Source organism: Colossoma macropomum, unplaced genomic scaffold (genome assembly GCF_904425465.1).
Source record: "Colossoma macropomum unplaced genomic scaffold, Colossoma_macropomum, whole genome shotgun sequence".
NCBI classification, from domain to species: Eukaryota; Metazoa; Chordata; class Actinopteri; order Characiformes; family Serrasalmidae; genus Colossoma; species Colossoma macropomum.
This window is the reverse complement of record NW_023494796.1, coordinates 31,345,702-31,373,214: the sequence shown is the minus strand read 5'-3', so window position 1 is coordinate 31,373,214 and position 27,513 is coordinate 31,345,702. Positions and strand designations below refer to the sequence as shown.

At 42.8% G+C, this 27,513-nt stretch overlaps 1 protein-coding gene across 1 annotated transcript in view; it reads left to right on the top strand.

Annotated features, from left to right (window-relative positions):
- The window catches only part of tarbp1 (TAR (HIV-1) RNA binding protein 1), a 46,060-nt gene extending 18,859 nt beyond the window's left edge, over positions 1–27,201 (top strand). Inside the window, exons 16-30 of the mRNA XM_036583334.1 lie at positions 1,086–1,329; positions 2,960–3,148; positions 5,401–5,594; positions 6,153–6,224; positions 7,626–7,746; positions 7,851–7,961; positions 8,049–8,201; positions 8,722–8,808; positions 11,321–11,541; positions 11,940–12,021; positions 14,201–14,366; positions 15,113–15,292; positions 18,458–18,582; positions 19,610–19,746; positions 27,012–27,201. Coding sequence (XP_036439227.1) covers positions 1,086–1,329; positions 2,960–3,148; positions 5,401–5,594; positions 6,153–6,224; positions 7,626–7,746; positions 7,851–7,961; positions 8,049–8,201; positions 8,722–8,808; positions 11,321–11,541; positions 11,940–12,021; positions 14,201–14,366; positions 15,113–15,292; positions 18,458–18,582; positions 19,610–19,746; positions 27,012–27,174 — 2,245 coding nt within the window. The 3' untranslated portion in view covers positions 27,175–27,201. The remainder of the gene's footprint in view (positions 1–1,085; positions 1,330–2,959; positions 3,149–5,400; positions 5,595–6,152; positions 6,225–7,625; positions 7,747–7,850; positions 7,962–8,048; positions 8,202–8,721; positions 8,809–11,320; positions 11,542–11,939; positions 12,022–14,200; positions 14,367–15,112; positions 15,293–18,457; positions 18,583–19,609; positions 19,747–27,011) is intronic.
- Positions 27,202–27,513: the final 312 nt, after the last annotated feature.

The window sequence follows — 27,513 nt, the reverse complement described above, 5'->3', positions numbered from 1 at the left end:
CTGAAACACGAGCATTTGAGGCGTGTAAAACATTCAGGTGACGTTCTTTAGATTTTTATACTGCAGTTTTACAGTGAATCACACAGTCAGTGCTTTAATTCAAGCCTGTGATATTAATGATGGAGCTGTTCAGGCTGTTGGCTATTTTAGCCTGTTAGCTAGCTGACCAGCCTGGTTCCAGTTAAGAACATAAGCTGTCAGCCCCTCAGTTTAAACAGAACCGGGTTCTTACTTCATCAGTACACGCTGTGCTCCATGTGATTTTTCATGGTGCAGTAATACACAGTTCAGTGGCTGTGAGGTGGTCAGTGAGCGTATATTGTGTGTTTTACATCAACTTTGAGCGCGGCTCAGCCAATCAGGTTTTAGGGCCTATCCTTTTTATTATGAATTAATTCATTAATTAATCCTTTAATGACACTATATAACACTTATTACTATATAATAAATATTTCTGTCAGTAAAACTGTATGTGCAGGTCTTCCTGGGTACTAAAACGGCCTGGTGGCCACTTTTATAACACATTTTAAGTATTGAATATTTGTCTTTGGTTAATAAAAGATTCATTTTAAGCTATACATCTACATTTTAGCACTGCAGCTGAAACTTAAACTTACTGCAGCTGAACTTAAACTCACTTCACAGTGATGGGTTTTGACTGACTTCATTTCCCTGAAGAGATTTTACACACCTCACAAACACGAAGGGGACACTAAAGGCCAAAATTCAGTTTTGATGTTTTTTGAAAGTGACCATTGTGCTGAATGTGTAGAAAACAGTCACACTTAAATTGCAATATTGGTCAGAAAGATCGAATCCCATATTTTTCCCCTAATCGTTCAGCCCCAGGATCGATCAATACTTAAATCAGTGTTTAAGTACCTGCATGTTTGTTTCCGCCTCGTTTACTGGACTCGCTTTTCACTTTTCTTTAAACACAGTTTACCCAGCAGTGATCACATATTAATGAGGCTAAAGCAGAAGATAAAAATATTAATATTCCAAGCTAAAGTTTCATAAACAGTTAGCTCCCTCTCTGACATTCACTGTGAGCTACATCAGCGTTTTTGGCTGCTCTTTTCCAGTTTGAGCTCCGACAGTCGTCCAGATGACAGTCCGGTGCTGAAGGATTGGGGCAGAGTGGCTGCCCGCTTCATCCGAGACCAGTGGACGTGTCTGAGCTTTCTCCAGAAGGTTGCCGTCCCTGTCGGCCCCCCTGAGGCCACCAGTGCCACGGTGGCCTTCCAGGCTGCTCTGGAGGCTGTTTCGCTGCTGCCCAGTGATCTGGTGCTGCCTGTGCTGGACTTCATGTCTTCAACTTTACCACAGGTCAGACTCAGCTTACCACCCCACACTCTGTCTGAGTCTAGATCAGTCAGTCAGATGTAATCAGAGTAATTCAGAGTGGTTTGGTGTGAAATGGTTCAGATGTCTTTACAGTGGTGGTGATAGGAACCAGGGGTCGCCATGACTACAACACAAATATAGACATTTTATTTACTATCCAGAACCACCAGTGAACCTACACGAGTCTTCTGAGTCTATATGGAATGTTGATGACGGAAAATAGTGGAAAATCTGAAATAATACGTTTTCTTTGGGGACTATTTTGCCTCACAGCGCCCTGCATGTATCCCTCCACCATGAATGGAGTTTAAGTTCTCTAAACTATCATAAAACAGTGTCTCAGACATCAGGCAGCGAATTCATAACCATTTCATGTAGTAACTTTCAGTGAGGGAGCTTTTAGAGGTGGACGTCTGGTTCCTATCACCACCACTGTGAACAATTCTGACTCTGTAAGTTTATCTAGAACAGACAACCACTCTGAGCCACTCTGTTCACATTGCAATGATTTAATTATGCAGAAGGCGCACTGTCAGATCGTCTGCACCGTCAGTCACTCCCGATACCACTTCTTCCCTTCTGAAACCCCACATACCTGATCTTTTAGTATCGGTTGATACCGAATACCGATACAGATAGTAACTCTGTCTAACCTAACTCCCCTAAAACTTACAATTTTAAAACATTTTATTTTGGTAAAATCTGTTCTGCATCACAAATAAAACACACTCGGCTTGGCTGGATGGCATTTACTTGTTATATTATATTTATTAGACCCTTAAGAAAACATATTTTGTCTATTTACTGTGTATATTTAGTATTTACTGTTATATAATTAGGAATAAGAATCATGTTTAAAAACTTAAGTAAATGTAGAACATCTTTATTGTGTAAAGCAGTTAAAGACAGAGCTGAACAGTGTACAGATACTGTGGTGTTTACACATCAGCACACAGCAGCTTCTCTGGATCAAAAACGGAGCTGAATGTTGTTTAATGTCTGAATTTCTCGAGCCGTTTGTCTCAGACGTGCGTCTTGTTCACTCGCGCTGCGTCTCTGAGCGTCAGTTTGGTAATTATCACCGTCATTCACGCTGTCAGTGTCAGTGACTTTCAGTATTTTCAGTGGTCACTGAAGGAAGCAGCTCAGCCGTTCAGGTCAGCGGCTCCGTTAGCGAGTTCTTCACTCCCAAAACTGCCGCGACAGATTCGGCTATGAGCGTTTCTACTGCTGCTTGTCGTTCCACACGCCGACGTGTTGCTGAGTGATGCTAATATCACTGATCACTGATGCTAATACTGCGTTTAAGTGCCAGTATCGGCGCTGATACTGATACAGTATCAGTATCGCTGCAGCACTAGTAAACACATTTATCACCTCAGCCTGCTTCGTGTACTGTAGCATACAGAGCAGCACAGCTGAGCACACAGCGTTGTCTAAATAAGGCTGGTGTAATGTTACGCTCAATAATGTTATTGAGTAGTAGATCACTGGATTTCATGCCGAGCTGACTTTTTGTGTAGTATTTTTTAAAAATTCTCTTGACTTTAACTCATTAAATGCTGTGTCCATTTTAGTAATGAAAGCTGGTCATTTCTGTCTCGTCCACTAGGTGGTGCTCTACGATGAGGCGCTTTGTGTGGAGGCGGTGCGTGTGTCCTGGAAGCTGGTTCAGGCCTTGAGCACGAACGCTCATGACTTCTGGCTGGCGCTGGAGGCTTTCGTGCGCCTGGCCTTCCATCGCAGCGTCCTGGAGCTGACCGACGCTCAGAGCCCTGAACTCACCTCCTGCATCAGACAAGTGAGCTCAGATAATCAGCCGGACAACAGAACGGCTGCAGGTTACTGAATGGATATACACCGAACACCCGGCACTGCTGAGAGTGAACGAGGGGCACAGTCACAGTCTGAGGGGCCTCAACACTTCTGTTTAGATACGTTTACAGATATATATATATATATATATATATATATACACACAAATATGGGTCATTCTCCTTCTGGAGTGGGAATTCAGGTGGATACATTTTAAAAAAATCTATTTCTTTAACCTCAAAACTGAACAATTTTAATATGTCAATTAACATCTATTATCATATATGCAGAAAGGAGAGCTTAATTCAGTCAAATGTTACTGTCACTGGTGTTGTATGAATATGGAGTAACATCAGTGACGGTGACTCCAGTGACATTCTGGTTAAAACTGAGGATTCTGTAAATTGGCTGACTCGTTGTCCATCAGGTGACCTTGGATGTATTTAAAATTAGTAATAAAAATGATATACAGCATTATTTTCACAAAAATTTAATTACCCAGCCAATAAAGCACATAGAAGTTCTGAGCTGCCTGATAAACAAAATTATTAATAAATTAATGAAATATAGTGAGCGAGTGTAACTCGCCTTCCCATGCCTTGAGCTGCTTCCTCTCTGATGAGCCTCAACCCAAAGAGGCAGTTTAATAGAGCTGAAAATACTGTGTTAAAATGTAATACAAGAGTTCTGATAACAGCAGAGACCAAAACCTCTGTGACAGATGAATTATTTAAATAAAATACATACTTTTTAAATGTAGCATAACGTTAATGATATAAAGAGTAAACATGAATCTGTTTTATACAAATTTCTAAGTTAAACCTCTTAAAAATATTGTTTTATGTTAAAAATGGTTTGAAAATTGGTTTTGTGAGGAGCTGTTTTACAGATGCAGGGCGACTATGAAACAGGATAAAAAAAGAAAAATCAGAGAAATCATAAGGAAAAAGTGTTATTTAGTCTTAGTTCAACTGTGTAAATGTACAAACTGACTTTTGGAGCTGTGCCTGATATTTTAAGCATCTTTTTAAGCCCTGAAACCTTTGTGACATGGTTTCCCACTACAAATGGAGAATGACCCACATATGTGTGTGTATGTATATATATATGCGTGTATATATCTCTGTGATGTCTGAACAAAACCTCATATCTCCACAATAGTAACTTTACAGGAGAAGGAAAAAACTTGCTTTACTTTTAATGTAAATCAATAGAAACAGACTTTGTTCTAAGTAATTTTGGGCCGTTTATAAATATATATATGCATGGGTGACATTTGATATTTATGTTGGGAGGGAAGCCATCTCAGTCAACTATATAGTAAGTATGAAACCTATTTTTAGCAAATAATCCATATCAAAGTATAAATGATGTCCCACCTCAGTGAAGTGCAAGATGGTCATCATCAAATGCACTGACTGTGTAGCTCCATTCACCTCCATTCACTGAGGACTCGCTCGTGGGCGCCCTCTGCTGTTTAGCAGTCCTGTTCTTGATATAACAGGGGGAAACAGGAAGTGGCCAGGCTCCTCATAAACCGGCTCTGACTGCAGTGCTTTTGATAGTACGCTGCCTATCAATCTCTATTCATAGTAGAGAGTTTTGACTGATGTCAGTATTCCATAATTAAAGTGAGTAGACAAACCTTTCAGCAGGGCCGAATGCCACCCCCTCCCTCCCAAATGTCGCCCATGCATGTATGTATGTAGAAAATCAGGTCCATAAATATTTGGACATTGCTGGACATAGCATGTTGGTGATTTTGAATGCAGAAGGCCTGGCGGAGCATCACCCAGCATCTGGTGATGTCTGGGGGTTCCAGACTTCAGGCAGTGATCAAGTGCAAAGGATTTGCAACCAAGTAGTAAAAAAAGACCCTTTCGTTAATGTTTATGTTTATGTTAGTTCTGATTACTTTCGAATCTGGAAAATGTGAGGTGGCTGTTTTAATTCACTCTATTTGGATGCAAACCCCCTCTAATTTTGAATATTGATTATCTAATTTAATATGCTGTGGTGAACAGCTACAGTAGTGATGTCTTTGTCGATGCATAATTTGCATAATTTGTGGAACTCGCACTCAAGTTTTTCACTCACCTGTGTCCCTGTACTCTTGTGATGTGACAATAAATCTGATTTGATTTGATTTGATTTGTCCAGATATTGTATTCAGAGCAGATGTCAATGTGTAAATGTTTGTATGAAATTACTTCTGCTTTGTTTTTTTGTTTTTGGCAGGTTGCCTGTGAGCTGGTGGAGCTGTCCCAGGCGAAGTCCGGTGTGATGAATGTGCTGATCCAGCACTGCTGTCAGACCTGGCTGCCCTCTGACCCTAATAAACATACAGACGCCGGCATTCAAAGCGCTATTAACCACTTAGACGTCCTGACCGAGGCGTGTGTGTACGGGTCGGTCTTCAGAAGAGATCAGAGGTACCTCCCACAGATACCACCACTTTTCATTAGAAAAGACTGTAGAGAGACTGTAGAGAGACCGTACTGTCCTAGCGTGAACATCATTAAATCTGATGTTAAATGAAGTGCATTAGCTCGCTATGCTACATCAGTGATCTCTGATCGAGCAGCGCTGCGGTGGAGGTTTAGTTCCCCATCAGAAAAGCTCTTCTGTACAGCTGTGAGTAAAGTAGGTGTTATAGTTTTGATCCTCATCCATCTCTTTCAGCAGCAGCACAGCGACAGCAGGAATCACATCCGAGGCTGACGCATCCGAGGAGCTCACGCTTCCAGTTTTCCGTCTTGATGTATCTTTTAAGACTAACTGAAACTGAACTAAAATCAAAAAACAAAATGAAAAACCCCGGTCCAGAGCTGGTGTGGTCAGAGCTGGTCTTACTGGTCGTCGTTATTGATGGACAGGGTCGAGGGAGCTGATAAATATGCAGAGACAGATGAGCTACAGTCGGCACCTGTATGGCAGCATCACAAGGTGTATTTGCTGCGTTACTCAGCAGTTTCTTCTCCTTCTTGCAGGCTCATTCAGGAGGTTCAGACCTATGTGGAGCAGCTTGGCGAGGACTGTGCAGCCAATACAGTGATCAGCAGGTCAGAACCTTAAAGAAACTATGACTCTGCGAAATAAACACTGAATTACAGCAGGATTTCACTTAGAGCTGGGCGATATGGCAAAAATATAATATTGTGATACTTCAAGAAACGTTCGCGATAAATGATACGTCACAATATTTTTTTATTCAGAGTCAGACATCTGATCAATCGGAACAGAGAAAAAAAACAGAAGTGCTACAGTTTTAAAAAATACTATCAAAATTTGATGATTTTTATTTAATATTTGGCACTAAATCCAGTTAAACAGGACTAATTTTGCTCTCTTTATAATGAAACATGAAGTTGGTCAGTGTCTACAAGCACTGACGATAAACACAATATGTTCAGAAAAGCTTATTGTATTAAATTGTGATATAATTTATCACTATTATGACATACATACATGGTCATATTGCCCTGCCCTTGAAAGCAGTGATACACAGATATAAAAAGTCTAGACAGTCTTGTTTAAATTTTAGGTGTTTTGGGTCGCAAAAAATAGAAATTGAGAAATAAAGAAAATCATGTCAAACAATTTCTTTCTTAATTGTGACTAACAATCACAATTGATCAGAAATTACATTATTATGATGATTAAAAATTAAATACAGCACCCTGCTTGTGTACACACCCTCACAACTAATGCTTTTTTGCAGCACCTTCTGCAGTTACTATTGATAAAGGCAGTAAGTCTTAATAAATGAGTCTTTAGACCTGTGATTTTATCCCACTTTTCCTTGCGAAGAGTTTAAGCTCCTTTGTTTTGCCAGCTGATCTCTTGTGCACAGCCGAATGGAGGTCATTTCACAGTTTGTCTGAGGGAATCAGGTCTGGGCTCTGACTGGGCCATTCCCAGATGATATTCCTTTTTTGAACCCATTCCCTGGTTGACTCGAAAACATGATATGAAACATGATACTCCCACCACCATGCTTCACAGTAGGTTTGGTGTTCTTCAGTGTTGTCATTGCACCAAACATAGATCTTAAAATTCATCTTAAAATCGTAAGATCTTAAAATTCGGACCAAAACTTCAACCTTTGCCTCATCTGAGGGTTTTGGGTGGTTTAATGTATTTTTGTGAATTTTATAGGAGCTTTGGTGATTTTCTGTTAACGAAAAATGGCTGCCTTGTGTGTGACGTTAATACTTGAAGACGTACAACGTGGTGTGAAAAACGACGCCTCTGACGTTGAAATGATTATTTCAGGCTTTACAGCGGCGCACGCTCACCGTATCTTAGCCTGATTATATTCTCCTCACTCAGTAACAACACTGCTTTCAGTTTAACCCACAAAATAAGCTTCTTATTGGCAGGATGACAATTTATGAATTTGATTCAAAGATAGTCAAAATGCTAATTATCGTCCCCTGTTGGTTCTGCCTCTTCCCCCTCAGTGAGAACAGAGATGACCAGTTTCCACGCTTGTGCGTTCTGGCCTTCTTAAGTCGTCTAGAACCCTCCAGTGGCCTGCAGCGGAGCCTGATGGAGGAGCTGGTGCAGCGCTTACTGAGAAAGGTTTGTGAGTGTTTTTGTACATATTTCTCTTATTTTATTTGTTTAATTTGTGGAAATGAAAGCTCAACCGTATCCTCTCCCCTTTTCTCTCTGTGTGTGTTCAGGATGAGGAGATATCAAAGTCAAAAGTGCGTTACTATAGCAACTCCATGCATCACCGTGTGAAGAACAGGGTGTGGCAGACGTTACTGCTGCTGCTGCCGAGACTGAGGCCGGTGAGGAACACAAACACCCACACAAACCCACTTCACTCGCTCTCACGCTGCTCCTCAGTAGTGTGTGACTCTGTCCCGTCTTCACAGGAGTTTGTGGTGCGGTGTGTGCTGGTTCCGGTGTGTGAGGCCGGCTTCTGCGGCAATCAGGCATCCGTCAAGTACCTGATTGAGTGGGCTCTGATCCTGATTCTCCACCAGAACCCCTCCCACATTCAGCACCTGTGGGACTGCTTCAGTACGGTGAGCGTCCTCTTCCCAGGCATCAACAGATCAATGCAAAATCCACACCGGTAGGCCTGTGCCCAAAATTCTGCATACTGAAGTTTTTAAGTTATAGACAGAGTCATTCAGAGTGGTTTGGTGTGAAACACTCTGTTCTAGATAAACTTACCGAGTCAGAACCGTTCACAGTGGTGGTGATAGGAACCAGACGTCCACCTCTAAAAGCTCCCTCACAGACAGTTATGAATTCACAGCCTGATGACTGAGACACTGTTTTATGATAGTTTTGAGAAGATTTTGGCAAAATAGTCCCCAAAGAAAACTTAACATTCCTAAACAATCATAACTCTACCAAACTGTACAAGATGTGTCAGTAGTGTCTGTGTCAGTAGTGTCTGTGTCAGTAGTGTCTGTGTCAGTAGTGACTGTTTCAGTGACAATTTTAGCTCATTCTGAGCTCAGAAACTCAGCAGAACTTGACCAGAAACACAGCTCTGAACAGTTAACAGTTAAATGCCTGTTTTCTGTGGCTCGGCAGGATCAGGAGAAGACGAAGACGAGCATCTGCACATTCCTGTCCGTCTTAGTCCACCTGGACGTCCTTCTCCCTCAACTGGACGATAAGGTATGACAGTGTCCTGATATTCTACCTTCATCCTCTGTCCGTAGTACATGCTGCTCCTCGTGTGTCTGTTAGCACTGTCCTCAACTGACCTTAAACACAGAAACAGAAATCGGTGGTTAAAATGTACGTTTCTCACAGTCCGGAAACAAATCAGTACATTTACAGGAGAAGGCAACTCGGAATGGAAGTTAATGTAAAGACGTGTTTTTCTGAGAGCGTGTGTTGGTCCGCCCCTTACGAATGTTTCTCACAGTGTGACAGACAGCTGCCGTGTGGACACGATATCGAAAAATAAAAATCGACAAAAATGGTGTTTTTTTGGACAGCAGTGAAATCGAGTAGTTCGGCACACCCTCTTTATAAATGATTAGCTTCAGTAGGACCTACAAGAGGGACAGTCTCTAAGCTTTACAGATTTATTTCTGAACCTTGTAGACCACTACCAGTAGAAGTTACGTGGCGTGGGGATCTGTCTCCTGTAGATGATGAAGAGATCTGTTGGAGCACGGGGCGGAAGAATTTGTATAGTACATCTAAAAATCCTGATCATGATTAATTCTCACTCTCTGAGTCCCTCTATGAAAATCATCACATCCCCACATCACAACCATGACTAATGTCCACTGAACGCCTTGGGATTGTTTATGCATATGCATTGGGAGTGTCCCGATGTTGTCAGTTTATCTCTAACCTTAAGTTACCTACTTAAAATTAGTATCCTACTCTCACTGGGCTGACTCTTTCCTCAAAATTGTCCTGATGAAAGGGTGTATAGGGGTTTGAGGACTGTTAATTCCTTATGATCACATAAGCCTGCATTTGTTTGTATATGTTTGGTTATTATATAAATACATTGGAGGGGGAAGGGGTGAAAAAAAAGAGAAAATATATGATGTATGATGTTTCCTCCCTGTACTCTTCTCACTTAAAATTTCATCACCAAGAGAAGCAAAGTCTGATAGACGTCTACGTTTTTAATCACGTATCGTTTCTATATGTTTTTAATGAAGTTACACTCAGTTGCTAAGATAATCAATAGTGACCGGCTGCTGATTTGCTCCACGTTCTGGGAAAATCATCAGATTTTGTGCATATTCCTCTGAGCGGTGCAGTCAGGGCGCTTTTCCACCACATGGTACAACTCGGCTTGACTTGACTCGCTTTTGGTACCAGCTACATCATTTCCCACTGCAGATATAGATATAGTGATTCTCTCCGACCAATCAGCAGCCTGCAGTGTTTTCCCATCACCTTTTGGTATCAGCTCAGCTCGCTTGGAATCCCAACGGAGGTGATAAAAGCAGTACCAGGTACCAGGTTTGCCTGATGGGGATCCAAAAAGACGAGTGGAGCTGAGCTGAGCCGGTACCGTACAGTGGAAAAGCAGCTCTAGGCTTTGTATAGAATAAATAAACAGTACGATTTAAAAGCCTCTCTAATTACTTAAGTTGATCATGCTCCTGATCTAGTGGACAGCACGTCTGCAGTGAGAGTCCAGCTGCCTCCGTCTCTTCACCAGGGACTGTTATTGACTCGGATTGAGGAGAACGGGTTACTGAAACTGCTCACATCAGCGCTTCTCAGTCCTCAGAGACTTGCAGGCCTCTTTGTGTTTGTGTCTGTTTAACTACCTTAAAGATTGTGTGTGTCCGTGTTCATGAAGCTCCTCTGACGCCCAGTGAAAGGTCCTTTTTTAGGCAGCGTAATGACTCCTTGTTATCCAGTTGTCATAAATCAAACTCGTACCGAACGGCTGTTTGTAAATGTGAAATATAAGAATCGCAGATGAAGAACAGAAGAGATCACAAACAGGGAAAAATCAGAGGGGTTTGCTGAGTGGAGCAGTTCATCACCGTTTTCAGTCATATGTAAAATTCAGTGGCATTTTTCTCAACATTTTAATGTACAGTTAATGTTTATTTGCTGAGTTTAAAGGGACCTCCATAATTTTTTCAAAATTTGTGCATGATTAACTGGTTGAGATGTTGAGTGGTTCAGAGTGGTTCTCTGTTCTAGATAAACTTACCGAGTCAGAATTGTTCAAAGTGGTGACGATAGGAACCAGACGTCCACCTCTAAAAGCTCCTCACAGAAAGTTCCTACATGAAATGGTTATGAATTCACTGCCTGATGACTGAGACACTGTTTTATGATAGTCCATTCATGGTGGAGGGATACGTGCAGGGCGCTGTGAGGCAAAATAGTCCCCAAAGAAAACGTATTATTTCAGATTTTCCACTATTTTCCATCATCAACATTCCATATAAACTCAGAAGACTCGTGTAGGTTCACTGGTGGTTCTGGACAGTAAATAAAATGTCTATATCTGTGTTGTAGTCATGGCGACCCCTGGTTCCTATCACCACCACTGTAAAGACATCTGAACCATTTCAAACCAAACCACTCTGAATCACTGTTAACATCTCAATGACTGAACTATGGAGCCATTTTTAAAATTGGGTGGAGTTCCCCTTTACAGGCTGTGATAAGCCGTGCTGTGTGTGTGTTCCAGGCGGCGCAGTGGCGGAGGGCTGTGGAGGTGATCCTGCTGTGGTGCTTCAGTCATAACTTCAGTGTGCGGCTCTACGCCCTGCTGGCTCTGAAGAGGGTGTGGGAGATGGAGGGGCTGCAGGCCCTGGCTGAACATCAACAGGGGGGTCCAGCTGCTCTGGGAGGGCTGGCGGCTGTCGTCCAGGCCTGCCTGTGTCAAGCTGAGGCCATGCAGAACACAGGGTGAGAGGAACTGAAGAGAACGGTCAATCCACCATCCACTATGAGCTCTTTAAAGGGGAAGTCCACCGATTCTTCTGAATTTCTGCATAGCTCAATTGTTGAGATGTCAATCAGTCATGTAGTAACTTTCTGTGAGGGAGCTTTTAGAGGTGGACTCAGTAAGTTTCTCTTGAAAGAGAACCACTCTGAACCACTCTGTTTACATCTCAACCACTTAATAATGGGGGAATTTTGAAAAAATTGTGGACTTCCCCTGTAAGGTTTAGCTGTGTTGTGTTCTCAACAAGTCAACATGGACTCGTGTCCTCAGTTTATTAAAGCAGATGATTGAGAATCTGTCTCATTACCTTTAACTCATGAAGTGATGCGTCTGTATGTCTGTGTTTCAATATCTGCAGCAACGCCATGAAGAACTGGACCAGAATCCAGGAGCACTTCTTCTTCAGCGCCTTCCATCCTCTTAGAGATTACAGTGCCGAGGTGAGGCTGTCTCACTCTCCGTCTCCTCTCTTTCGCCCTCATTCACGTTTTCACACTCAGATTCATGACGTGCTCTTAAAGCGCAGAACTGTTCTCTCCTTTGTGCTCTTGAGTGTGTAGATTCTGTTCTTACCTAAGAACTAATCCCACCTAAGAGAACAGTGGAGAGTCAGAGTCTTCTAGAAAACTGCGTAAGAAGAAATTTCTTCTTAGGACGGTTGGAGAACGAGGCCCTTGATTTCGTGTGATTTCACCAACATCCAGTCAGACCAACGGAGGCTGTGTGTTCCAACCAGTGACGTTATGCATATTATATACATATATATCGTATGCAAAAGTTTGGGCGCCCCTGGTCAAATGATGATGATGTTTATTTTCTAAGTGTAAATAAGTTAAACATCCTCTACAGAGACTCACTACTGCACACTGTAAGACACACTTACTGTTTATTTACTGCGTTTGAATGTGAAGGGCCGCACCGCAGAAAACTGATCTTGCTTTTTTAATGAAAGTCGTTTGTAAACATGGTTAAAGTTCCTGTTCACTCCCTGGTCTGTTTAAAAAAAAAAAACAGCCTGTTTTAAAATTTTAGTTTTTTGTGATGTAATGAAAACCAGCTCATTTTCGCATGTCAGCCTATAGCGGTTTAGCTCCGCCCACTCAGGCTGAAGTTGTAAGGAGTGTTTCAGCTCAGGCTGATTTTGGAATGAAGCACAAGGCAGGGCAGCCAATCAGAGCAGAGCTCATTTACATAGACCAGTCTTAAAGACACAGTAACAGAAACACCCTGTTTAATTCTAAAGGATAAAGAGAGGTTGGAACATGATCGTGTAAAAATGAATTATTTATTTATTTCAATAAGTATTTATTATTTTGGTATATAAACCCACTTGAGGAAAAATAAGATATGGGAAAAGTGCAAGATGTGGACCCTCCAACATACTGGGGCAAAATAAACAGCAGATTTGTCGTGTGCATAATTAGGCCATGTTATATTTTGTTGTTTTTTTCAGTGTGTTTCATGTAGAAGATGTGTTTACTTACTTCCACTTGTGTTCAAAAGTGTCCAAAGTTTTGCGTACGACTGTATATCAAATGTATATTCGGCGGCTGCAGCTCCTCCACGATTGTAGCCTTTCGTTGTCACTCTCGCTCTTACAGCTTCGCCAGTGGGTTCTTGTTATAGTGGAGGCTCTTGAGGAGAACTCGAGAACTCGAGGAGAACTGCGGCGTCCACTCTGCTCTGCTTTTGTTAGTTTGCTACTCATTGATTTATCCATAAGAGCACAGTGTGGTCTGCCGAAGGTGCTGGTGTTCATACAGTCACAGGTTCTGTTATTACAGCGTACGAGTGGCTGGCCTTTAGCCTGAACTTCTACGCATTGTTTGAAGGGACAAACCAGGAAAATGCCACCATGTTTTCAAAATTCCTGCATGATTACATGGTTAAGATGTAATCAAAGTGGTTCAGAGTGGTTTGGTGTGAAACGCTCTGTTCTAGATAAACTTACAGAGTCAGAACTGTTCACAGTGGTGGTGATAGGAACCAGATGTCCACCTCTAAAAGCTCCCTCACAGAAAGTTACTACATGAAATGGTTATGAATTCACTGCCTGATGACTGAGACACTGTTTTATGATAGTTTAGAGAACTTAAACTCCATTCATGGTGGAGGGATACATGCAGGGCGCTGTGAGGCAAAATAGTCCCCAAAGAAAACTTCTTATTTCAGATTTTCAACTATTTTCCATCATCAACATTCCATATAAACTCAGAAGACTCGTGTAGGTTCACTGGTGGTTCTGGACAGTAAATAAAATGTCTGTATTTGTACTGTGGCTTTATTGTTCATCACAGCATCTGGTTCCCCTCAGCACCACTGTACAGAAATCTGAGCTGGTAGGTTTTCTCTACAGTGAATGACTATGTTTATGTGTCACTGACTAAACTATGAAAGCTGTTTAAAACAATGATTGTTAGTAATTGTGCTACTAATTTTACGACTAAGGCTTTAACAGCCTTAATTCTCTCTCACACACACACACACACACACACACACACACACACACACAGACACACACACACACACACACACACACATACATTCATCTCTCATACCAGAGGCTTCTTAACCAAACATTATAACCCATGATTAAAACAGTCCCTTCTTCTTTCCAAGACCATATTCCACACGTTCCCCAGCCTGTCAGAGCTGGCGGATGATGAGTGGGTTCCAGTGTGGAAGTTTGAGAAGCTGGTGGACTTTCACTCCTCTTTCCCCTTGAGGAACCCAGGCAGGGAGCTGAGAGAGCTGCAGCCTGGAGACTGGGTCCAGCAGGACAGAGGTAACACCAGCAGGGGGCAGCAGAGAGCACCACCAGGACATCACATGTGGTCACAGTCAGTAGGGTTCTCCACTTTCAGAGAAATGACACCGGCATTGTTCACACAGCAGGTCAGATTTAGGACACCGTGACCCTGTTCACACCTGGTCACATCAGGGCAAACTATGCTTTATTTACATTTCGGTGGCCCCTTTATTTCAAATACAGGGCATCGAACAAAGCCACATCACGCTTTTACAGAAAAGGTCACATATAAGCTGCGTCCCAATTCAGGAGCTGCGTCCTTTGAAGGACGCGGTCTGTGCAGTTCTTTTAATGTTCTGTAAACAGAGCCAGAAACTTTGATTTCAGTGTTGTATTTATTAGAGCTGGAGATGCTCAGACTGATGAGATTGGGTCTTTTTAACATCACCATCGTTCGCTATTCGACTCAGTTTAAACCCAATACTTACATCCTTGGTTGCCATGGAAAAGAAGGACACATTTCTCGGCTGCATATGAAGGAGCCTTTGAAATGGGACAGTCTAGTCGTGCCACTGTGACACATTCGGCCTTCAAATGCAGCCTCTGAATTGGGACACAGCCTTACTGTTTTCTATTGCAAAGACTTCTTTCCAGTTTAAAAGCAGTACATTTTTGTTATTTGTATGTGTGTGTGTGTGTGTGTGTGTGTGTGTGTGTGTGTGTGTGTGTGTGTGTATATGTGTGTGTGTGTGTGGGTGTGTGGGTGTGTGTGCGCCCTGTAGCTGAGCTGGAGCAGGAGGAGCGCTGGGCAGACGTGCAGAAGAAGATCGCCCCCTGGAGGCTGAGTGTGCAGGAGCAGGAGCCGCAGCTGATGGCTCAGCAGAGAGCGGCACGTCTGGGCAAACTCACCAACGCGCTGCTTGTCGTAGCCTCGCTCATCGACAAGCCCACCAACCTGGGCGGTAAGGGGGGTTTCTTTCTCACAGACACATCGCGTGGAGCGTTAGGAGCGGAGCTCTGCACAGGCCTGACGCTGCAGGTGCTGGCGGTGCCATTTAAGGTGGAACGGAACACTAGAACATGATGCTAACTGCTAACTAGGAGTGCCGTGAGTTAGAGAGAGCAGAGGTCTGAGAAAACAAAAAAAAGCTGAATGAATGTTAATAAAGTAAAATTTGTAAGAAATATTCAACATTCTGCACTGTTTACAGGTCACTATTAACAGGTCAGAGTCTGCTGATCAGACACGTTTACACAAACCTGTGCAGCTCGAGAGCATGCGGTCATTAAACCAGAAAAGGGACACACCACCAAATTCTGAAATTCATGTTAATATTTCTAGGATTCTACCTTCACTCAAATTGTTATGCTAATAATAGAACTTGATATTTATCTATAAAGCTCTTACTGACCGTTTGCCGTCATACATCGCCGAAATGCTCAGTGTGAATAATGCAGCTTATCAGATTCGGTCAGTGACTGATCAGCCTTCAGAGCTTTTACTGCACTGGGGAAATCTGCTTTCAGCTGCAGCACCGGTGATTTATTTTACAGTTTATTACAGGAAACTCTGAAGCTTCCTGTCTCTGACCACCTCCAATCAGCCTGACACTGATTTACTTGATTGTAGGTTACTTTAAAAGTGTTTTTTGGTATGTTTTTAGTTATTGTTTCATTTTTATTATTCTGTTCTCATTTATTTTAATATTGCTAAGCTATTGTTTTACATCTTTTTTTTTCATCAATTATATTTTTTATTTATCCTTATTTTATCTTATTTATGAAGTTATTTAGGTAGCATTTGTTATGTTTTACTATTTAACTTCTCAATCCCTGATCCCTGTATTCTCAATCCCACTCCCTCAGTGTACTCCGGGTTTAAGTAAAGGTTGATTGATTGGTTGTATTAGATTAGAAAGGTATGCAGAACAGAAGCATTTTCACTAAAGGTCTCAGACCTTTGGACTCTCTACAGTTAAATTTGGGCTCACAAATTCAACTATAATTGAGTAGTTAAAATATTTGTCAGGATGGGACATAAAAGAGGTATAAATAAGGAATTCAAATAAAAATGTAAATTTTGGGGAATTTATCCTCCTCATCCAAAAATGAATGGATTAAATAAACACGTTTAAGGCCAAAATCTCACAGCTACCGTCTCCGTCGTCAGGCGGCGCATTAAACCAGCTTTAGTGACGGGACAGTTTAAAACTGACTAGTTGGCTGTAATAAGCTGAGAATGGGCTCATATGTGAAAGACCCCCACAGACCCCACACTCCCCTGATGTCATGGTCCATCGTCCCAGTATAGATCATCATATGCCAGTTAGGCCAGTTAGACGCCCCCCAGCCCCACAGCTTCATCTCCGCCGTCGCTCTCAGGCTGCAGCTCATCGAGGAAACTCTTATCACTGCGTGAATGGAGATGGTCCGATGGCCCAGGTGAACAGGGGTCTCCGTGTGTGTGCATGCGCGTGTGATGTGAGTGTGTGTCCCCGTCTGTCCTCTTTCACTCCGACAGATGTGAAAGCGTGTCGGGCTGTTTCTGTTGCCAAGCTCTGCCGCGATGTCCTCCCAGCTGAAACGCAGCAACCGCGACAGCTTATCTCAGCGTCCTCTGCTCTCGGTGTGGCTGAATCAAGAGACGCATCGTAAAGTGTTTTCATTTCATTTACACTTCCAGCGTCTCCCGTTGTGTCCTTCTCTTTTTTTTTTCTGCTTTTTCATTTCGCGAGAACCCATTTCATGAGTAAATATTGACTCTTAATGATAAGACAGATTGAGGGAGCTTATTGTCCTGCATAGAGCTTTTATATTGACACCAAAACACTCCGGCAGGTTATGGACCCTGTGTGACCGTCAGTCAGTGTTTGCCCAGCGATGCGCCTGCTGTAATGTCTGAGTTCAGACACTCAGATTTAAACAGCTTAATGAACGAACGTGCAGAATTATTGACTTCAAAAGTGCTGAATCTCCACCTTTAAGAGTCGTAATGAACTGGAATATGACTCACTCACATCTGCACATCACAGGGCTGCTGAGTGTGGATCAGCACAGAACACAGAGATGATTATATTAGTTAGTATAATTAGCTTAGTGTGTTAAATATGATTTTATAAATGTAGATGATCGTTACTGAACTGCACTCAGACCTTTTTAACCCCATTTGAAAGTCTAAGCAGATGAGGAAAATATTTTTTCTGCTTGAAAAATAATTTACTGATTTTTTTTTTTCCAAATTTCTGCCTAATTAAATGTTTAAGCTCTACACAAACTCATCCAGAGAGGTTTTGTGTGAGATGCTTTGTTCTAGACAAAATTACAGGTTCTGAATTGTCCCCATCCATGGAGGACGTAACCAGACGTCTGAAGAGTTTAATGCCTCTAAGGAAGTTATTACATGAGATGGTTATGAATACACTGAGTGGTTCACGTGCACACCAGTAATCAGATTATAATCTGATTTCTGCAGGTATCTGATTATTAAGTGGTGGTGTAAACACACAGTCTGATTTCTTAGATTAAGGTCTGGAAATCTGATCAAGAAATCTTGTAAAGAGGTCATTGACTGACTCACTCACTGACTGACTCACTCACTCACTTACTGACTGACTTACTGATTCACTCACTGACTGACTGACTGACTGACTCACTGATTCACTCACTGACTGACTGACTGACTCACTTACTGACTGACTGATTCACTGACTGACTGACTGACTCACTCACTTACTGACTGACTGACTCACACACTGACTGACTGGCTCACTGACTGACTCACTCACTGACTGACTCACTTACTGACTGACTGACTGACTCACACACTGACTCGCTGACTGACTGACTGACTGATTCACTGACTGACTGACTGATTCACTGACTGACTGACTGGCTGATTCACTGACTGACTGACTGATTCACTCACTGACTGATTCACTCATTCACTGACTGTCTGACTCGCTCACTGACTCACTGACTGACCCACTGACTGACACACTCACTCAGCAGGCTGAAAATTCTCCAGAAGGGTCACTCAGCTAGTTTTTGGTGCCACCAGTGAAGTCTCTGATCTTTTGATGTGTGTGTGTGTGTGTGTGTGTGTGTGTGTGTGTGTGTGTGTGTTGCAGGTCTGTGTAGGACGTGTGAGATTTTTGGAGCCAGTGCTTTGGTTCTGGACAGCCTGCGTCACGTCAGCGACAGACAGTTCCAGGCCCTGAGCGTCTCATCTGAGCTGTGGCTGCCACTGCTGGAGGTGTGTGTGTGTGTGTGTGTGTGTGTGTGTGTGTGTGTGTGTGTGTCCTAAAGCTCTGTCCTGCTCTACGCTCTGTCATTTGTCTGCTTCTGCTCCAAAACTGGATTTATGTGATTCATTTCACAGCCGATCATCTCAGATCACACCGCAGTGAAAACACCCATCACTCCTCACTCCTCACTCCTCAGTCTCACACCCAGTGAGAGATTCCTCTCTGTCAGCTTCAGGCACAAAGCTGCTCTTCACTGTCAGGGTGTGAGACTGATGGCCCGTAAGCTGAGCGCCAGGTTCTTTCTGCACAAAAAAAACAAACAAGATTCGATTATTTTTATCTTTGGAGAAGCTGATTTTTATACAAAGGACAGTGTCTAGAGACCACCACAGGACCACCACAGCTGACTCAGCCAGTCATGATCATGACATTTTAGCTGATCGCTATACTAATAAATTGCAATTAATAATTTCATTTTTTGTTTTTTTGGATTTTTTTTGCGGTGATGAGAAACAGTTCCTAGACATCAAATCATATCTTTACATAGATGGAACAGACAGGATAGAAGGATAGACAGATGGATGGGTAGACAGATAGACAGATAGACAGACAGATAGATAGATAGATAGATAGATAGATAGATAGATAGACAGACAGACAGACAGACAGATAGAACTGTGTTAATCCTGAAGGGAAGTTGCAGTGTTACATTAGCGAGACATATAATTGCACATAAACTTTCATTTATTAGACAGAAATAAAATTAGACGTAAGTTACAGTATGAGAGAGTAGAAATGTCAGTATATGTATTTACATGTTTACGTATCATATAAGACAGATCTGTTGTGTTTACGTGAGAGCAGGTGTTGCACTAAGTGCTCTGAGTGTTATTCAGTTATTCGTTTTTGTATCCAAAAAAAAACTGTTTAGTCTTTTTTAGTCGTAACAGACTCTCAGCCCAGCCTGTGTGTGACAGTAGAGGCGTATCTCATCACGTCCCTCTCTGCTGAATGTCGGTGGTCCCTCTGTTTCAGGTGAAGCCCACAGAGCTCACAGACTTCCTGCAGCTGAAGAAGAGAGACGGATATTGTATCGTTGGGGTTGAACAGACAGCCAACAGTCAGAGTTTACAGGACTACAGGTTTCCAGAGAAGACCCTACTGCTCCTGGGGTAAGACCACCTGCTCAGGCTGCCTTCACAGTACAGTCCTCACTGCTGAAATCTGATCTATCTGACATGATGGTTCACTCGTTTAGGTCAGTGACTCAAATCTGTGAACCGCCTCCCTGAAATGAGCCGCGTGTGCACATTATAATCGGTAACGAATCACGTGAATGAAGCACGTGTGTCATTAACAGCGAATTAGCGAGCAGAGAGAGCTTCACTGTGAAGATCATTAACTCTGATCAGCTCTCAGCTTCATTATTAGAGTGAGACGGGGGTGAAAAGGCTGAGATGAGCTGCTTTTACACCGTTTACTGAGCTTCTCGTTAATGTCATACGGCCACGAATCGGACACGTATCCAATCTAGGACCACGCATGAAAGTGGCTCAGGTCCACACAGCTCTGAAAACATCAGATCTGAGTCACATTAGGACAAAAATCAGATTTGTGCTACTTCATCTGCTAATGTGAACGCAGCCTTATTCACAGCAGACTCTGAGCCACACAAGCTCCAGTGTTTACTGTGTGTGTAGGTCAAGGGTCATAGCCCAAATGTTAAGAAGAGCCACTTTGTCCTTTCAACAAAAATCAAAACACATTTTATGTCCATTTTAACATCTTGGGTGTAAATATGTTTCAGTATGTGTTGATGTGCTAGTATAGGATAAAAAATGTAAAATAAATGAAAACAAACTCTGCTCTGCTTTAATCTTTAGCTCAGCTGTAGCTGCTTTTCTCGCATCTCCAGCAGGAAACTTTTCCTCAAAAGTAGAACTTGTAGAAATAGAAGTAGAAATTTCTTGTAAAATGTCTCTCAACATTTTCTCTCGACTGTTTATGAGGCTGAAGTCAGTTTCCCATTCGCCAGCTTCTCATTCGAATTTTCCCGTTCCACCTTAAATGGTGCCTGATGCACCAGAATGTAACTGCTGCACCATTTAAGGTGGAACGGGAGAATTTGAACGAGAAGCTGGCGAATGGGAAACGTGACTTCAGCTTCGCGACTTTATAGTGTTTCTCAGTTTCTCACTGCAGATTAAACGTATCAGGAAACCAGCTGGAGTGATTATAAACGCTAATAAGTCCATTCGTCTCCAAATTATCGATGTCCGTCTTAAATCTCTCTCTTTGCCGTTTCGTTAGCTACTATCTAGGTGAGACTGTTGTCAGTGTCGCTATGGTGACCAGCAGTCTGCGCTGATCTTCAGGGTTAAAGGGTGAATCAGCAGTTCTACATTAACTCCAGAGTTTAAGACCATTTATTGTTAAACTGTGTTGAACGATCAGCAGAGCTTTATTTTACTGTAAAGGAGGATTATTTTATTATTACCTACTAATCTGATTCAGCTGTGGAGCCACAACAGGGCAGTGAAAGAGATGCATGTTGCCGACTCCTGATTTAGGTGCTTGTTTTGAGTCAGTGTGTGATGATGGTGGAGTGACGTGCAGGCAGCGCACACACACACACACACACACACACACACACACTCCGAGGCCGAGCTGCGGGAGCTGGCTGCACGGCGGAGTGTTATCAGGCTAATTGACGTTGCTCTCCCTGGGTGATTTCTTCACCTCTGCACGCTGCTGGAGTCAGAGCAGGCTTGTCCCAGCATGCCTGAGCGCTTATCAGCAAAACCATCACTCTCACACACACACACACACACACACACACCTTGGCCTTCCATTACTTCATGCTAATTAAGTGGCTGCAGCTTTACTCTCTTGTTTTGTGGCAATCCAGACAGTGTGTGTAGAGCGTGAGCTGAACTGATACCAGTTTAACCAGCCCTCACTGCATTTACAAGGCCTCGGAGCTCTTTCACAAGTACTTTAAGTGCATCCGAGGGTTTCAGTCACGTAATTTTTCTGTTGTGGCCGCCATTTTTGGGACCGAATTTCTGGCTTGGCTGCTCCGCACGAACGTAACTAGAGGTGAGAGATGTCTAAAATTGCTCTCCTTACTTTGGAAGAGAAAAACGTGACCTTAACAAAGTCGATAAAACAGGCTGAGATCCTTATACAGTTTCCCCTGAACTGCTGATCCCACTTAAACTGGGGGAAAACTGTCAAATTTGTGTTTTCCTGACATTTATATTGATCTCATACTCAGCCCCTCTCCCTATTCTGAGAGTCTCTCACAGCATTTAAAAGCACAGAAGCCCACCGGCTCTTCACGTCAGGGTGGGTAAAGGACCCCATGGTGTTCATAAAGAGGAGAAACACTCTGTGATCATAGGAGGGTAACGACATCAGTTAATTAACACAGATGCAAACAATGCTGGCCTTTAGATAACTTTAGCTGATGTTACCAGCCGAGAGATGAACAGTCGCCCCCTAACGGAGCTGCAGACCGCCGGTATAACTTTACTCTCTGTTTCTGATTTAAATGAGGTTCGAATGGAGAAACATAAGCGTTAAATATCAGACTGAATGTCGTGGGGCGGAAAACGACGTCGTGTTTCGACAGACGTGATTCTGTAAGTTTGCTAGTGCAGTTAGTTCAGAGTTCAGCTCCAGTCCTGAAACCCCTGCACTGCATAACTGTGGTTTCCTGGTTGAAATACCTGATATTATCAGCTAATTAATCCCTTCTTGAGCTGAACGAGGTGTGAACAGCAGATAAACACTATACAGTGCAGCGGCTCCAAGCCTGGAGTTAAACACTGAATTAAAGGTCTGTGTGTCTCTTGGCTTCTGACGCGTCTTGCAGGTGAATCATTTACAAAGCTCAGCTAATTAAAGGCATCGTGCAGCGCAGTCACTCCCTGATTCGCGCTATATAGTGTGACGTCACACGAAACGCAAGAATACAGTGCGAGTAAAGCGCCTACCACTCCATTATGCATGAATACAGTGTTGGAAGGATGCAGCCTCTGGCCTCTAATACTGTATTTACAGCACATGATGAGTAAATTAGCCTATTAGCTCACTGCATATGTCACTGGAAGCTGATCTGCTAAATCACTGACATGCATAGCTGTCAAATCTCATGGTGTCGTTAAGAACTGCTGGTTTACACACTGAAAAAGCCGATATCGGGCTCAGCTCTGAACACGGCATCGTGAAATTAGAGCCCAGTGTGTTGATTTTATTTAAAACAGATGCCAAACAAACCAGCTAAACGGCCCTCTTAGAATCTCCTGACTGGAGCGTTTAATTCGACTGAGATGCTTCTAAACTGTGGAGCTCAGTTCAGCTTTTATTAGACAGTCGAGCTCAGAGCTCACTTTTAATAAACATCTGAAAACTCAGCTCTTTAACTCAGCGCTTCAGTAAAACTCTACGTCTATTTGGTCTTTATCTCTTTCTGATCTGTATCATTTTCTTATGATTCTAAATTAATACTTATAATTTCTTGTGTTACTGTGTAGCTTTATCTCCTGTCTGTTAAGCAAAAATATGGATGGAGGTGCAGGAACACAATTAGTGTTAATTAGATAAAATCTGAACGACCGAAAATGATTCCTGATGTTTGAGGTGTTGGACAGCAGAGGAGGAATGTGATCATTGAATTAAACATCCGCACTGACGGACAGGAGGAATAAAAAGTCTTGCCGCACACTTTTCCTCTCTTCCATGTTGCTAAGAACATTAGCTGCCAAGCTCAGACTCGTTCAGAGTCAGCACAGCTGGGTGTTCCACCGAAAGGACTCAGAGGGCAGTTAGTTTCAGGACTTTTCATCCTCTTTCCTGCATGTTTGATTGTGTGATGATGGTGCTTGTGTTGTTTATAGTTTCATTCACCGATTTCAAAGTACAGTATAAAAATTCAGTGTCCGGTTTTGTTTCGCCTTTTGTTTTTATCAGGAACTAAACAGGCCACATACAAAACACGCCAAAGAAACACATTAAACGCAAATGCTGCTGTGAATTTGGAGAAAAGCTGCTGCACAGTCAAGAATTTTAATCTGCCACAGTCATAAAAACTGATATAACCGTGAAAACCAAATGATTCGGTTGATAAACTGTAAGAGGAAACAAACAGCGCAGGCTTTGATGCTCTGATAGGAGCTGCTCTGTGTTTACCTTCTGTGTCGCGTCTAATTGGCTGAGCCCGTTTACAACATGATGATATTTGGCAACCGAATCCATTTGACTGAAAACGAGAGCAGCATCTTCACAGAAGCCCCTGTGCAGCCGACACAGCTCACGTACCGTCTGAACGACAGCGGTCAAGATAATCCTGAATATTAGCTCATCACTGCATCACTGTCAGCCACGTGTCCAGACTTGTGACTTATCACAACACAGGAGCAGGAAGAACATCCTGAGATATCATTACTGTAATGTTCCGCACTGCACGGTGGCCCCAACCTAAAGTTTACACGCCCCTGCCTCAGTCTGAGATATTTACCTTTTTAAATCACTGTGATTTCATTTATTGTTAAGGTGAGAGCTGCACCACGCAAGATTAAAATATGGTGTGCGCTGCTGTGATTTGCCCTGTAAGGCCTGAAGTACATACTACCCTGTACCCTCTGTTCTGTGTGGAGTACACAACGAGGCCTGGGCTATGGAGTGATGTAATCAGATATCAACGATGATGGACAAGTAACCCGATGGTGATGTGTAAAAAGAGATAATCGCTGTTTTGGTAAAAGAACGGAGAGAGAATTAGAGCGGACTAATTTACCGTTAAACCGCTTTAAACATCCGTTGGGAAAATGGAGTTCACGTCTGAGTGTGCGGGGTCGCGCACCAGTCAGTTTCACACTTAATTCACTTTACGTGAACGGAATCATAAATAAATGCTGACGTGCTTCGGATCTTCAGCTCATCTCAAAGTGACTCGCTGCAGTAAAAAAAACAGCTAAAATGACTGAAAGTTAGTGTAGACCAGCTAAGTTAACTCTAACCTGGAGAGAAAGTTCCTCTGATCCTCGTCTGCGGGCAGCGTTCTCAGAAAAAGGTAATGAATAATACTGAATAAAATGTGCTCACAATGTTTTAATCACTTTTGTGATGATTTACTCAGTAAAATCTGCAGTGTTTCTGTACAGATTAAGTGCTGAATTATGAAAACACTGCTGTAATGACGTTTTTAATGTGGAAAGCCTGCGGGCACGGCTTTGGAAATCACTAGCAGTCTGAAGTTTCTCCAGCAGGGAGCGCTGTTAGTACGCAACTCACTGTGAATCTGCAGCAACAGAAGCTCTCGAATGCACATGTCTGCAGTTACAGGTGAAGTATTTATTAAAGATTTTCATCAAAACAGTTCATATTAAAAAAACATGTAAACTGAACTAGAATATAAAGTAGGTCAAAGCTGAAAAATCACGATTTTTAACTTGTAAATATTGTGCTAATTATTTTTGGATATGGCCCAGGTCTTTTCAATTCAGCAATGGGTTAGGGAATAGCTGAGATTTTTTTTATGATAAAATTTACTGAAATAAGACATGAAAACCAATAAAAATGAAACAGAAAACAGAATAAAAACTTAAAAATACAAATTCTTTAATTCATGTTCATCATCAAACACAGTACCCAGCCTGACCCCACTGCCCGCTCCCAGATCAGAGTGCTGTTGTGGGTAAACATCTGTCCCAATTTCTCAATATATAGTGCCCTCCACAAATAGTCCTCCCCAGGAATCAGAATGAGCTGTAAAAATTCTTAATTACTTTAATTAAAAATTCTTGATTACCGTAATTAACTACTTTTGATCTTCACCAGCTTCTGCTGGAATTTTTCATTCCACCTTAAATGGTGCAGCAGTTCTGGTGCCTGGGGAGCCAGAATGTAACTGCTACACCATTTAAGGTGGAACAGGACATTTAGCCTAGCTAGCTACCGAGACATCAGCACTACTAGTGATTTTTTAATGGGGCTGAGTTTAGGGCCGAGGGGGGAAATGGGACTGGGCCTAGATCTGTTCTAGCTAGATATCCCCCTCATTACAGTACCAAGCTAAGTCACTGTGAAGGCGTGTGTGATGAGAGTGCAGGTAGAGAGACTGAGCCAGTGAAGAACCGAAGGGCTGATGCAGAACCCGTCCTGGAGAGGAACCTGAACAGCCTGATGGTCCTCATGCACTCGCTGTGGCACATGCGCTGTAATACAGCGTTTATGATGCTCTATCAGAGCTGCGTGTGGTCGTTATGATGCTCCTCAGAGTGTGTGGGAGTGTTTGTGTGTGTGCAGCTTCATGTTTGCGCTTTGTGATTGGTTTTGATCCATCGCGGGAAAAGACACACCTGCTGTTCTTCGCTCAGCAAGCGTCCGAATCAGCGTCCAGTTACGGGCTGTTACCTAATTCGTCTCTCAGCTCTGCCATCCACATTAGTCCTGTCTCAGCTTCTCTGCCGTCTGTGGGTGTTTTAGATGGTTTAATGATGACCGACTCAGAAACGCCTTTACTTTTCCCCTTTAAATGCCTGTTTCACTGCACTTTATAACCAAGAGAATTAATTAAGTTGGCTTTAAAAAAACAACTTGCTGTTCTTCATAATCTTCTTATTATTATTCTACGTTCAAAAATAGTATTGCCTTTTGGTTTTCTCTTTTTTCTTTGTTCCCCCTGTTTGAATAAAGTGGGTTTACAAGTCTCTCTCTCTCTCTCTCTCTCTCTCTCTCTCTCTCTCTCTCTCTCTCTCTCTGTGTCTCTCTCTCTTTTGTCTCTCTCTTCTTTCTCTCCCTCTCTCTCTCTGCTCTCTCCTCTCTTTCTCTGTGTTCTCTGTCGCTGCTCTCTCTCCTCTTTTCTCTCTCTCTTTTCTCTCTTCACTCTCTGCTCTCCTCTCTTCTTTTTCTCTTTCTCTTTTATCTCTGTCTCTCTCGCTGCTCTCTTTGTCTTTTCTCTCTCTCTCTCTGCTCCCTTCTCTGTCTCTCTCTCTCTCTTCTCTCTCTCTCTGCTCCCTCCTCTCTCTCTCTTGTTTCTCTCTGCTCTCTCCCTGTCTCTCTTTTCTCTCTCTGCTCTCCTCTTTTCTCTCTCTCATTTCTCTCTCTTTCTGTCTCTCTCTTTTATCTCTCTTCTCTCTCTGCTCTCCTCTTTTCTCTCTCTCTCTTTTCTCTCTCTCTCCTTTTTTCTCTCTCTCTCTCTGCTCTCTTCTTTCTCTCCCTTTCTGTGTCTCTCTTTTCTCTCTCTGCTCTCTCTCCTCTCTCTTTTCTCTCTCTCTCTCTCTTCTCTCTCTCTCCTCTTTTCTCTCTCTGCTCTCTCTCCTCTCTTTTTTCTTTCTCTCTCTCTCATTCTCTCTCTCTCTCTCTCTCTCTCTCTCTCTCTCTCTCTCTCTCTCTCTCTCACACTCTATCTCTCTTTCTCTCTCACGCTTAGGAACGAACGAGAGGGCATCCCCGCTAACCTGCTGCAGCTGCTGGACGTGTGTGTGGAGATTCCTCAGCAAGGGGTCACTCGCTCTCTCAACGTGCATGTGAGCGCCGCCCTGCTGGTGTGGGAGTACACGAGGCAGCATCTGGGTGTCGGCCAGGACTCTTAACTACAGATCCTCACTCCTGACTCAGAGCCTCAGATCCTCGACCACCATGAGAAGAGATCGATCAGTTTACACTGTATGGCTGAACCGTTAATCGATTTTATCGGACTCGCAGTTTTCATATCGCAGGAGCTCCAGTCCGTCGGTGGACACTCAGCTGCAAAAACAGCTCGTTTTGATTTCACTGTTTTTGTGATGTCACACATGACGCATTTAAATACACTGACCCATTCAGCCTGAAGCAGTTTAGCTCCGCCCATTCAGGCTGGAGTTATACGGAGTGTTTCAGCCCGGGGCTGCCAATCAGAGCAGAGGTCATTTACATACATCAGGCTTAAAGGC